At 52.9% G+C, this 14,235-nt stretch overlaps 1 protein-coding gene across 2 annotated transcripts in view; it reads right to left on the bottom strand.

Moving 5' to 3' along the window:
• The window catches only part of KSR2 (kinase suppressor of ras 2), a 265,078-nt gene that overhangs the window by 209,605 nt on the left and 41,238 nt on the right, over positions 1-14,235 (bottom strand). For both annotated transcript variants that reach the window (XM_039505836.1, XM_039505837.1), the window contains exon 3: positions 13,174-13,324. In XM_039505836.1, the coding sequence (XP_039361770.1) occupies positions 13,174-13,324 (151 nt within the window). The remainder of the gene's footprint in view (positions 1-13,173; positions 13,325-14,235) is intronic.

Raw genomic sequence — 14,235 nt, 5'->3', positions numbered from 1 at the left:
TCTAGATCTGAAACAGGGTGTGGGTCAGCCTCAGCTCCCGGTGTGGATGAAGGTTCCCCTAGGTCCTTGCATCATTCACACCATCCCTATTTCAACTGCTCCCTCTCCCCTATCAGGGTCTGCACCTTTGGGACAGTCCCCTTAGACGGGATCATGATACTACTGCTAGCAGACGGAATGATCTGGGACTGAGACCCGCAAATCTGAGCAGTGTTTTTAGAAGCAAAGATTAAAAAAACCTACAGGATAAAGACTTATCAAGATTTTGCACGTATGTAAAGTGTCAGAGTGCTCTATAACAGAGGTTCTCAAACTGGGGGGTCGGGACCCCACAGGGGGTCGCAACGTTATTACATGGGGGGGTCGCGAGCTGTCAGCCTCCAGCCCAAACCCCGCTTTGCCTCCAGCATTTATAATGGTGTTAAATATACAAAAGAGTGTTTTTAATGTATAAGGGGGGTCGCACTCAGAGGCTTGCTGTGTGAAAGGGGTCACCAGTGCAAAAGTCTGAGAGCCCCTGCTCTATAAGGATGGATCAAGTGCCACTAGCCCCACTGTACCAAGGCAGAAATGGAGGCGCACAAATTAAACTTGTAAACCAAAACCACTTCATTCAGAAAGTGTTAGTTGCTAAGCCGGTAGGTGTGTTAGAGCAGCTAACGCCCCAACCCAGCATCATGCTCTTTACACAAAGCCTACAGGGAGTCAACAGGCAAACTGCAGGCTAAATCCAGACCTCCAGATGCTTTAGAATGGACAGCCCGCCACCCCAAATGTATTTACTTATTTATTATTATTTTCTGTGGTGTCTGGCCCTTGACTATACCTTGACCAAGAAATTTGGACCTTGACAAAAATACAATTGGCTACCCCTGGTCTGTACCTTTTCTAAACCCAAATGTTAGGCTGTCTGGAAAGAATTAAGGGATCCCGCCCATTCTTTGCTCTTTTCTAAATCTCCATGACTCCCTATCCCCTCCCACCCGATTTACACCACCCTTAACCATGCTCCCAAGAGTTGCAAAGAATAGACCAAGTTACTGGGTAATTTCTGGGAATAGGTCCTTTGACTAGGGAACAGGATTTTATGATGACGTAGTAATTGGTTGGGTGGAAGAGCAGAAGTCCCTTCCAACAGGGCGAAGAAGGGCTGTTACGTCAACCAGGGGACAGAGCTGGGACACATGGGCCCTAGTGGGGATTTTTAAGTCAGGCAGCTATTAAAGACTGGGCAGAGCCTTCTTGCTTACCCCACTGGAAGGCACCAAGAGCGGGAAGAGGGCCACTGAAAAATCAGAGCTATTCCAATCATCCTCGAGGTGTCTGGCGAGAACAGGGAAATGCCACGGCTTATCCCCACTCCCCCAAAGACGGGCTAGGGAGTAGCTGTCATAGCAACGCAGCAGATCCAAGGTCCATCTATCCCTATCTTGTCTCAGACACTGGCCAGCCCCAGCTTCTTCAGAATAAGAACTCCACAGTAGGCAGCTGTGGGATAATCTGCCCCCTCCACGCCCGCACACAGGTCCCATCCGAATCCCTACTAGTGACGAGATTGGCTTAAACCCTGAAGCCTACGGTCTGATATCTCATCCAACCCCGCGTCACAGCAAAGCCAAGCTAGTTTAGAGGGCTAGGATGCAACTGGTGGGTCCTGCGGAGTCTCTGGACTTTGGGGCATGAAGATACCTGAGAACAGCAGCTGATGCTAACCCTCCCTGAGGAGCCGGTTTCAAGACTCGTGCCCCTGACAGAAGCAGGGTCGTTAACTCCAGCAAGGACCCCGCAGCACACAGTCTGTTCAGTTAAATCCCCAATTCCCCAACCGCAGCACAAGTCTTTTCTCTGGGTAGTTAGTTTGCTAAGCACTGGTGAATGTCACGTCACTCATGACAGAGACACGGGGGGAAAGGTGAGCGCAGGGAAACAAACTGCCAAAGGAAACATGATTACTGCAATGGCGTCCTCCTCCTTTAAAACAAAGGCCCCGGCAGGCAGTTCTCTCTGTGGGCCCACCAGTCCGTGTAGCATGACGCGACAGCTTTCCCAGGGCTGGGGGCCGTCAGATGCTTTCATCAATCCACTTTTTCTTTATTAAATCAACGCTGCTCATGCAGAATTCATTTAATTTCTCCTCCTCCCCTTAAGGTACAAGCAAGGGACAGTTTGCTTGAGTTTTTAGTTCTTCCCTTCCTTTCAATCCGGTAACGTTTCACCACAGGGAGTTCGCAGTTTCCAGTCCTGAACTGAAAAGCTTTTGCCAATTCCAGATACCAGTGCTGGCCAGTGGTTTGAAGAGGGACTAGGTGTCGGTCCACCTGGTGCTGTTTACACTGTGGGCGGGGATGGTGGCCTAGTGCTTAGAAGAGGTGTCTGTTCTGGGTTTTGTGTCTGGCTCTATCACTGACTTGCTGTGTGACCTCGGGCGAGTCCCACTGCATCTGTGCCTCAATTCAGTCTCCTACAGAAGAGGTGGGTTACAATACGAACCTCTTAGGGTGCAGGAGGAGGATCAGTTAGCCGCTGCTTGTAAAGCGCTCTGAGACCCTCAGCCAAGAGCTGCTACGTAAGGGCAAAGAATGATTAGCTACGCCAACCCTGAAAAAAAATCAAGTGTTAGGTACGGCTCAGCATTCCCACGAGAAGCTGCTGTACGTACTGGTTATCTCCAGTAAGGTCAGGCTCACACTGGCTGGCCCTGTGCGCGCTCCTAATCCTCCCATCCCCTTTAAGGAAGCAGGCGCATGGGAGGGAAACGGTGCTCTCTGGTCTGCCCCATGCTCCACATCAGCAGTGGGAGAAACCTGGAGACGGAGGAACCCAGATGCTGCAGGAGGTGGTTCTGGTAATTCAGTGATGGTGAAGGGATCTTCCCTCCAAGTCCCAGAAGCTACTTCCCGGCATGGTGCTAAAGGGCGCCGTACTGCTTCAGATGCCAGAAGGGACAAAGATAACATGGTCTTGAGCCTTTCCAACAATTCGTGATCCCCTGGAGCGTTTCACAGCATCAGTGCCCGGTCTCAATTCCATCCTGCATGCCAACGTACCTCCTGGACTTTCACACACATACGGTATCTGCACCGCCTAGCCTACGCTGTTTTGTAACATTCCCGGGGGGTGTTCAACAGCAGCCATGTTCCACCCGAGAGCTGGCTGCACTTTGGTGATGGTGAAGGGATCCCTATAGTCCATGTATCAGTTTGTGAGGCGCTACATCAGTGCAAGTTACTACATACGTCTTCACCAGGCTTATCCAATGGTTTAGCTTCTGCGGGGGCTAGGCCTACTTCGTCCTGCCCAGCCCTACTCTCCAGAGGATGCGGCCAGGCCTGCGTTGCCATGGCCAGGCCAGTCACCTCCACAGGGGGTGCAGTGTCTCTTTCAAAGCCCGCCGGCTGCAGGTGAGAGAGGTTCTGAACTCAAAACTTGTGAATGAGGAATCTCCGAAACCCCTGCAGCTCCCGAACCAGGACTCAGCCAGGGAGACAAGCACTGGTACTTCACTGAGCAAAGCTATTTGCATCTTCATTAGTTCACACCTAATTACATGCAAAACACCAGAGGGGGAGAAAGCGGGATCACAGCCAGGGGAGCAGAGAATCACTGCTCAGCCCAAGTGTTTGGGTTAGAAACGGTAAACTCCCCACCAAGGAGGAAGCCGGACAGCATTGCCGCCGTGCAAGCACCGGTGAAGTGTATCACATGCCCCTCTAGCATCTGCTTCACTAGGGGATAACAGCTTATTACTGCTACCAGCTAGCGGAGTCGCTCCTTATGCTGATGGGGTACAGGGCTGCACAGCAGTGCTGAAGGCCCAAGTATGGGGTCAGGCACTCCTGAACGAGAGACAGCCCTCTTCCCACTCTGCTCAGCATGCAGGTCCGCTAATGGCAGCCTGCTTGCCAGCTGCTAAAGGACACTCAGGGCCTCTGCGTGACAGTGGCTGTTGTCCACAATGCAGGAGGGGGATTAGCCTCCCCACACCTGTGTGATCACGAGGACGGCTCCAGGAGCCGATGCTGTCCTCTCCGGCCCTGACCCTGGGCTCTGCCAGGCCAGGTGACTAAGCTGAACATCAGAAGACCTGAAGGGATCAAACTGACTTCCAGGGCTGGGATTCCCAGCTAAGCTGAAGGGAGCTTGGCGCCCAAAGCCTACCAAGATTCAGACCCTACCTCCCTTGGGCTCCTTCGAAACCCCCCAGCCCTAGTGGGGTTCATTGTTTGCCCCAGCCTCCCCTCCCTCCCCACACGCTGTCCCAACTCCTCACCCTCAGGACCCTGCAAAACTCCCCTGCAGCCTGAACCCTCCGGCCCCATGCTCCGCCATGGCCCCGCTTTGTCTCTGTCTCCTATTGGGACATACTGGGTATGTCCTGTCAGTTCCCAGGCATCAGGCGCCTTCCCAACACCCCCCTCCCACTCCCCCGTGTCCTGCACTAGCCCTTCCCACACGGATCTCGGCACCAGAAAAGCCACCATGCGACTCTGGGCAGTGCATCACGTTCATCTGCCTTAGCCTAAGCTTATCATGGCAGGGACCCTCTGTGTGCACGCACACGCATGTGCATAGACACACACCTGTACAGCACAACGGGGCCCCACTTTGGTGGAGGACTCTAGGCTAAATCAGAGAGCTTGCACCTGCCAGGGGGGGAGCCAGGCCTGAGAGGTGATGGTTGGACACCCTCCAGCCAGAAGAGAAGAGGTCTTGGCACCTCGCAGGGTCAGGTCCAGCTGTGTGTGTGAGGCAAGGTGCTCTGGGAGAAGGTTACGAGAAACGGAGGGAGGTTTGACTCGGGGGCTATATGAGGAAGGTAACAAAGGTGAGAACAGAAAAATGTCTCCTATAAGATAAAATATCTGCCCTTTGCCTACTCCAACAGCTGAAACCCTCATCCACACTGTTTGCTTGCATTACTGTAGCCCCCAGAAGCCCTGACCAGTATCCCAGCCATGCCGCGCTTGGCGCTGTACATGTAAAGAATTGTACAGAGCTAATGATTGTCCCTCTCCCAAACAGACCAGACAAGAGAGGGAAGGGGAGTTGTCCAAGGTGACCTAGCAGGTCAGAGCCAGGAATAGAACCCAAGTCACCTGAGTTCCAGTCCTGCGTTCGATCCACTAGGCCACAGTACCTGATTCTCTTAAGAGTTCTAGTATTCTCCCATCTGGGCTCTCTGCTTCCTACTTCCCCCCGACTCTAGCCAAAACACTGTGCTAAAGCCGGCTTCTTCTTGGCCCTCCAACCAAGTCACTCCTTACCCAGGTTCCTGTCTCCTCCTGCCTCTGTCCTAGCCTCCTGATCCTCCCCAGACAATCTTAACTCGGTGCTGCCCCTCCCAAAGGTTCCATCAGGAGTCATCCCTGCCCAAAGTCACGAGATTGGCTTCAGACTCATGGCTTTTATGAAATACCTCTGGGCTCTTTCTTTGCCATCTGGTTTATGAAGCCCTGGGGTGCATGCTGGCCATGCTTTCAAGTGCCTCTCTGCAACCACAAGGGCTAGAAACTTACATTTGTCAATGAAAGCTGAGATTCTCCTGTGTTCACATGACTCCAGGAGCTGGCACTTTAAGATAACCATACAACGTCATAAATCTCGCCATAAAAACATGAGATCTGCCTATATTTGCTCCAATTTCCACTTACTGGCCCTCTCTCTGTCCCAGCACTGTTCCCAGGCCTGACTTTCACGACCTGGCCTTTGAAACACCAGCTGGGGCATTACACAAGTGACTGTGAAGAGAGCTCAGTGCAAATACAGAAATCAGACACTGCCGCCCTCTAGAGTGAGAATAACACACAGGCATGAGCAGAATGTGGAGGGACAAAGTTAAAGAGAGCAGTGGGAAAGGGTCATCAGCTAGCAGGCAAACCTCCTACGGCAGAGATCCATTCCACCACGCAGCAGCCTCCCACCGTTAGCAGTGGGAACCACACCAGCTGCACCAGTTAAAAGCAAATCAGGCAATGCCTGGAGAGGGCTGCCCAGAAGAACAAAGATGCCCCCAATTATGTGTGTCTTTTCCCTCTCTTGTTACCAGGGGTCTGTGTGCTCTCCTGGGCCATGGGGTTGGAGAAGCCCAGAACCAACAGCTTTGCAGTGCTCTCTCCTGGAGTGGTCAAGGGGATACAGACAGTTGCCTGAAGCAAAGGAAAAAAAAAAACCAAGAGTTGGCAGCAAGCTTGACTGGCAGCAGGTGACTCCCACCTGGCCAGGACTCCCTGCATACCCAATTAATGACCTATAAGCTGGCTGTGCTCCTCAGGGATGCCAGATCTACCTTCCCTCTCAGGGCAATGCATGCGGCAGCGTTAATGTTCCCCCAGCCCCTTCTCACCCAAGAATCAAGAACCTGCGTGCCAACAGCGCTCACCCAGCAGGCCTGGCCCCAGAAACCTTGTACCAGCTACAGGAGGGCGGTTGGCTTTTCCTTCATTGACTGCATCTGCTTTCCTCTCCTCACAACTATTCTGCCCCCAGAACGAGGACCAGTGACCCCGGCTGGCCCAGCACAACACCCTGGAGCAGTAAGGTGAACGTGTGCACGGTAGCAGTAGGGACCTAGCTGTTTCCCACGGCTCGGCTGAAATGCAGCACGAGAGGCTGTTGGACGTACAAGTAAGATGAAAATATGTAAAAAGATTCTGGGCCAGATTAATGCCTGGTGTAATTCCACTGACTTCAATTCACCAGGGATGTAATGGGGACCATTGCGCCGTGGGATTTACTGTTAATACAAGGCACTAGGTGGACTGAATAATTGATTTTTCGTTTCAGTGGCTAAACTGAAAACATCCGGGGAGGGGAAAACTAAGTTGGTTTCAAACCAAAACTGAATTGTTTCAGTTTCTTGCACCCAAACAAAAAATATATTTTGTTCAGGTCAAATGAAAGGTTTTGAAAGTGTCAGTTCCAAACAGCTCACTTTGGAAACATCCAAAACAAACTCTTTGACATTTCGGGGGCAGGGGGAAGCTCCATCTTTTTAGCCGAAACAATTTGCTGGATTCCACCTGACTTTGGGAGCCATCTGGGTGCCCTGAAAATGTAGAAAACAGCTCAGAGTTTCCAACACTGTTACTCACCAGGAGGACTGACACTGCCTCCTAAGACTGGCTCCCTCCCACCCAGCAGGTGCCAGCTTTCAGAAGGGGGCCCATGCTCCTTTGCCTCTAGTTTATTGTAAAAAATGACATTTATAGCACCAATACAATACTGGGGAGAATGTCAATGTGCCTAATTACTGCCCTCTCTGTGGTGGCTGAGTACAGAAAAACACAGCTGGGATTTGATACTGTCCCCCCGAAACGCCGCTGCAGTAATACTAGTTAGCACTTAGGGCACTAGGTGTTTCTAAAGTGCTAGTCGCGGGTTAGCTAAGTCACCATCACCTGGAAGGTCAGCAAGGATCATCACCTCTGGTTTTGCAGATAGGAAGAGTGAGGCCCAGAGATTAAGTGAATTGCCCAGCAGAGAGAATGTCATTGTCAGAGCAAGGAACAGAATTCAGCAGTTCTTGGTCGTCACTGCTGTGTTCAGACCGCTCGAAAGCACCTCTCCTTGTCCACTATCTCCTGACCTTCCAGCATTTCCCCTCCTCCCCGCCAACATGTGTCCCTAAGTAACCAGAGCACAAGCAACAGCAGCAGCGCTTCTGCCTTCTCGCAGTCACGTGCTGGGATGTTCAGAGGGTACCTACGTTGGCTCCTAGGAAGCAAAGGATACTGAGCATTTTCAACATGCAAAATGCCACGGCAGCAGAATACTTGATGCTTATTATGTCTGCTCCCCATGTGCGAAACTGATCAGGAGCCGCACATCCAGGAAGCACAAGGACAGGAACATATGGACGGCGTCCTTGCTATTTTCTGGGCTCGGCGCTCTCACTGAGGGTGAATGGTATTTGTTTGCAGAAGGCTTTAAAAGCAGAAGGTATTTAAGCAAAGACAATGCTAGGAGCCTTTTACATTTCAAGTCCGGCAGTGGGCTCCAAGGGGAAGAATCAATACACTTGGACAAATATCGGGAAGAATTAGCCGAAATGCCAAAGGGAAGGAGGGCAGAGACACGAGAGAGGCTTGGATTTAGGGAGTTAACCATGGTAAAGAGACTTGTGCTTGGAGGGAAATGTCAGGCATGAGTTCACCTTTCCCAGCTGCTTTCACTACTTTGGGTGGACAGCTGATCTCACTTGTATCTGGGCAAATCTGGGAGGGGGGCTCCCCTTGAGTGCATGGGTGTGGGGGGTTCACCACTACACACCAGTGGCATTACATCCTCATAGTCACATTGCACTGGTGCAAAGCAAGGTTCCAGCAATGCAGCTTTACCAGGTAAATGGGGGGTTCGCAGAAGCACAGTTTCATTCGGTAATTAACCAGTTAAGCAACACTAGTGTAAACCCCACTTCATGCTGGCACCCCCACATGGGGTTTGCACGGGCAGAGCTACCTCACAGGTGCAGATTTGCTACTTAGAAAAACCTCTGGTGGGAATTTAGAGTTGGTATGAACAACCCCCCTCCCATCTCCTCCTTCTACAGGGAAGTCACAAGCCCAGACTTGCAACACCCCCCGCTGCTGGTGCACACACAAATTCAGGCTTGGCCATAGGCTGCGGTCGAGGGAGCAGCCAGGCTGCAGGGGAGAAGAGCCCTTATCCAAGCACAAGGATATCCAACACCATTAAGAGGGATGCAATGGTTTCACCACCCTGGGGGGGTTCCCTCCTTCTGCCCCCAGGTCAGGGGCAAACCCCAAGAACATTCTACAGGCCAATTGCAGAGGGAGCTTCAGAGGAGCCATGTACGGCAGCGCAGGGCCCTAAGGGTGCGTCTACACTGCAATTAAAACCCGCGGCTGGCCCGTGCCGGCTGACTCAGGCTAAGGGGCTGTTTAGCTGCACTGTAGATGGTTGGGCTCAGGGACCCTGCAGGGTGGGAGGGTCCCAGAGCCCAACCGGGTACACCACAATTAAACAGCCCCGTCGCCTGAGCCCCGCGAGCCCGAGGCAGACGGCACGAGCCAGCCGTGGGTGTCAAACTGCAGAACAGACACACCCCAAGGGAGCTGCAACTTCGCCACGCTCCAGCTCATCTGCCCAAGGAAGCTTCGGTATCCCAGGGCGCCTCTGCTGCCACCCAGAGAGCCTGCGCAGTGCACCCGCCAGCCATCAGAGAGATGCTAGGAAGGAAGCGATAGAGACAGTGAGGCAGATCACGCCTTTCCTGCCCACGTGGCTGTCTGCCCAGCCCCCCCGGATGAAAGCATGGGGGAGAATGTGCAGCCAAAACTACACCAGCTCATCCCATCCCTGGGGCTGGGGGCTCTGAGTCTGCACGGCCCAGCAGGACGATGGCCAGGGGCCAACTTTGGCAGGGACTGGAGGGTTACAGGCCATCCCCATCTGGAGAATGCAGGAGCAGGTTGTATTGGCTTTTCCTTGCCCACCCCCAGACTCCCGTAGGATTACCCTTAAAAGGCGTCCCAGGGACAGCCACTGGTTCATGCTCCCTGCCAGGTGCCGGAAGGGACTCCAGAGTCAGTGCAGCAGCCCAGGGCCTCTGAGTCAGCAGCAAGTCCCTGAGATCAGCAGCGTTTGTGGGTCAGAACTCCAGCTCCTTCCGGGAGAGGGAAATGGAGCAAAGACCTTCCCAGGCCAGGAGGAGGAAAGCTTTGCAGGAACCATGTATAGGAGTAAACCCATCAGCTTGTCAGCAGGGGACAAGCCAGCCGAGAGGATGCATGGCACATGGGGGCGGAAAGCCCTCCTGATGGGGACAGGGACCTGGCCGAGGAAGGAAGCTGGGTGAGCACTACCCAGTCAGCTACGTTCTGGGACCTTGTTAGGATTGCCGCAAGAGGGAGAGACGTTTCTCCTTTGAGACAAGCATGTCCATCACATTCCTCCTGCTCCCAGTGCACGTGCCCGGTCACAGCTGTCCTCCAGCATTTACACGATAGGGAACGCCTCCCGGCCCAGGGAGCACAGATTTAAGGAAGGCAGCAAAAACTCCAGCTGCTAGATTGCTAGGGTAGGGGCTCCTGTCGCCGCTTCAGAAGGCGCGCTACGTATTGCCTGGTGTCACTGCCACCGACGCAGCCTGCGCCAATTCGCCTTCCACTTCCGTTGCCTTATATGGCAGAGACCCCAGGGCAGGCACACACCTTGGGGCAGGGCTCGCCTGGGTATGGGTAGCACCAGCCCAGTGCGTCAGCAAGGGTGAGGAACTGGCAGAATAATTGCTAGTGGCGTCCGTATGCCAGCTCTCTTGGCAACGCAGAGTCACGGCTCTGCCTCGGCGGGGCCCTGGACTGGGAATCAGGAGACTGCGGCTCTATTCCCAATTCTGTCACTGGCCTGCTGCCGCTGCGGGGTGGCCCTGGGCAGGAATTTACACGTGGTACGGAGCAGTGCCCACTGACTTCTGGCACGTCCACTGCTGGACTGCGCCACGTGACACGTGGTGGGTGCAAACGAAATACTGGAAATCAGAGAGAAAGAAGCTGAGCAAACCCGAGTGAGAGATGAGACAGGGAGCCACAGACTGGCCTCCTTTACTGACGTAACTGGCCAGCCGCCCCCTTCAGACACCATGAGTCACTGGAGCACTGCTCCAGGCACCAGAGGGTGTCCCTGCAGAATTAACCTCTTGGGCTAATCTGAGCAGGAAGTACATGCCACTAGTAGGAGCTATAGGTGCTGTTCACAGGAGGGAAGAGAAACTGAGGCACTAAGGAGATTCCCTACAAGAACAGGTTTAAAAGGCTGGGGCTCTTTCGTTTAAAGGAGATCTAGGTATATAAGAGAACGAATGGGGCAGAGAAGGTCGAGCAGGGCTGCAATCTGTGGCAACGCTCACTGAAATTAAGAAGATACCTTTCAAACACGTCAAAGGAAATACTGTTTTACTCAGTTACCCTGTGGAACTCTCTCCCACCAGACATTGTTGAGACGAGTGGAATTTCAGGGGAAAGAGGACTGAACACAAACTAAGAATAGCAGCTGCAGTTCAATAATGGACGTACTGCGCATGGGCCCAAACTCATTGCCAGCTGAAGAACAGGGAGGCCCAGCCTGCAGGCCCGACACAGGCAAACAGCCAAGAACTCATAGAAGGGCCTGGAGGATCAGGCCCAGCATGAAGCTTCTGATTAGAACTACAAGACTCGTTTTAGGTAAAGATCTCAGGCTAAATTCAGCGCCAGTGCGTTTAAGTCCAGAGAGGCCCACTGAATGCAAGGCAAAGGCTGGATTTGGCCTTTGCATTTTAGGGGGAAACCTCAGCTCCAGCAAAACCCCTCTGGTTTCTCAGGCAGCCTGGCTCCACGTTGATTCATTCGTTAGCCTGCTGTGGATGAAGATGGCACCGGTATCACATCCTCATAGAAAGGGACTTGGCACTCCACCAGCAGCAATCGCATTCTCAAGGACCTCTGGGGCCCTCTGCTGGACAGAGGAAGAAGGCTTGGAGCACAAATTTACCCAAGACTAATGTAGCTAAATAATGTCTCCTTACAGCACGATAGTTCCTTCTTCCCACTAAGTGCAGGGAACCCCCCCAGGCAGAGCGCAAGCTGGGGGGAGATTTTCCCCTAGCCCTGTTGGAGCAGCACGCTTGTACTTAACAGCCTCAACATGGCTAACTGCCCTGTAAGGATACTTGGTCCTTCTAGCACATCACCAAAGATGCCAAATTGCTTTGCCAACACTGACAATGCAAACTTCAGAGCCTTGCGCGATGGATAGGCGAGTTCTCCCAGCAGGAGAACAGAGAGCCTACAGCCCCGACATATGCACATGAGCCCAAGAGCACCCTTCATGACCTCCCTCGGAAAACTCAGTGTCAAGCCAAGCGTTTGCAGGATCTGGGCCTAAGCGACTTGCCTGAGCTCACACAGGACCATGATATGGCTGGAAAACAGCATCCCCGGCAGAGATACACATTTCAACATGGTGTTGGCCAAATCAGAAGTACGTCCTGGGCATTTCACAAACATCCAGCCTAGAGATGGTCCAGCACCCCGGGGACAAGTCACCCCTGAGCTTTGAGGTAGTTTGGATCCAGGTCTGACTCCGGATCCATACTGTGCTACCAACCTGGTCTCTGGTGAGCTGAAGCCAGGACCGGCCCCTTCTGAGCTGTCAAAGCTGAGAGAGACTGATGGCCTCAGACCTATTTGTCTTGCCATAACTTTTGATTACCAAGTGCTTTGCTCCCAGACTGCACGTGTGTCTCCCTCTCAATCTGGATCCTCACATCCCAAAAGGGAGCAGAAAACATCCAGAAGGAAAGGCAAAACGTGAAGACATCAGCTTGGTAAGGAGACAAGAACAGTTCCCAGCACAGGCGAGGGTCAGGCCAGGCCACACACTCCCATGTCCCCTGGCACCTCCACTCACGTGCAAGTCACCGAGCTGCCCCATTCAGAGAGTTTGGCAGAGCATTCCCTCACCATCATCTCCCCCATGCGTGAGGGAGAGGGGCCAGATTGACAGCTTTAGAGACTGAAGGTCTCTGCTTATTCACGGCATGGACGCAGGCCACGGGAGCTTCCCCCGCGCGGCTCCATGTCCCCGCTTTGGCCTTCAGGGACTTGCCTCTAAGGGGGAGAGGGGCAGTTTGCACTCCACTGCCCATTGCCCACTATGGAAGAGTCAGGTGGAATTTAATAGGGAGGATGCAAAGATTATATAGGAAACCCGCTAAAAACCTACAGAATTCAATGAAGACTCATAGCAAATCTATAGGGTTTTGAACCCCCCCAAAGGTAGGCACTAACTACATATATTCTAGCCCATGCACCATAACCACACTGGCAACTGCTGAGGCTGCCAACCAAGACAATAAGTGATGGTGTCAGGACAATAGGACCTGGATGGAAAGCACCAGCTCCTTTGACGCTCACCTGGGCGGTGTTGGGGGTGGGGGGTGAAGTGACAGCAGGCCCATCCCCTCCAGCCAGCTCAGGACTAACATTGATTAGACTGACCATGGGACTCGCACTCAGCCAGGAGCAAGGTGGGGTCAATACGAGGGTGAGGGAGCAAAGGGGACCCAGAGAAGGAAAACGTAAATCTCTAAAAGAGAGTCAGAGGACTCCTCCGCAGATGAGTGAGCCCACAGGACCCAGCAGAAGCAGCGAGCTCTGCACAGGCCTTCCTCACCTGATTTGTGGACACTCCTGAGGCAGGAGAGGGAGGCATTCAGCCGGGCACACTCCTCGCTGTTGGCCCCAAACTTCTCCACCGTCTCACAGACCTGCTCATCAGTCATTTCCAGAAGGTCCTCCAGGCTCAGCTGGCCAGGGGTGATTTCCTAGAGATGAGAGACAGGAGAGGGGTGAGGGAGGGAGAAGCATCCTGAGAGCTGACTGCAAATCAATCTCAGAAAACAGCAACAGGAAAGCATGTCCCCTGTGCCATGACACATGGAATCACAGACCTTCCTACAGAGGAGGCACTTAAGAAAGAAACCTGCTACCACCTACTGGCACATATAAACAGGCTTCCACACAGCTTGAGTTCCAGCTTTGTCTCATGTTGTTTACCAGGACCCAATCACACCTGGAACTCTATACAGCCCAGAGATATCTAGTGGATGAAAAACACACTCCAAGTAAACGTCATTACCCTGTGGACCAGTGCTGAGTATGGACTGGAAATTTTATTATAGCATCTCCAATTACTTGTAGACCATTACATGCACATAGGAAGAAATCTCTCCACTCTCACCCCTGAGGCTACTACAGCTGCATTGATAGATTTCCTACAAAGGGAGCTTCAGCATTAAGGAAAGGTTCATAGCCTTGGAAATATGCAGAGCCAAACAGCTGCTTTCTGATCTCATGTAGACAAGATACTAACCAAGATCCCACCTTTCTGTCTCAGGTTGCTGTGCTGGCAGAAGTTAAAAACCCCACGGCCCATTGAGGGGAGGGGTGGGGAGAATTCCCTCTAAAGCAGCTTGTAAGTTGCCAAGCACTCTGAGCTATTGCAGGCCTGGGTTCTGTACCACATGTAGCCAGTGACTCGCCACGTGACCCCGGCCTGGTCCATTTACCTCTCTCTGCCCCAGTGCCCACCCCTCTGAAATACTGACCCACCCTTGTGCCAAGAAAGAGAGCGCGCACCTGTCAAAGTCAGTGCTAAGAATCATCACAAAGGCACATTTCTCTCTAACGGCTGAGCTACTACAGGCCATTGGGGTCCCATCCAGCAGGGTGCACA

Source organism: Mauremys reevesii, linkage group 18 (genome assembly GCF_016161935.1).
Source record: "Mauremys reevesii isolate NIE-2019 linkage group 18, ASM1616193v1, whole genome shotgun sequence".
In the NCBI taxonomy this organism is placed as follows: domain Eukaryota; kingdom Metazoa; phylum Chordata; order Testudines; family Geoemydidae; genus Mauremys; species Mauremys reevesii.
The sequence above is the reverse complement of the archived record's forward strand: the minus strand, read 5'-3'. Positions and strand labels throughout refer to the sequence as shown.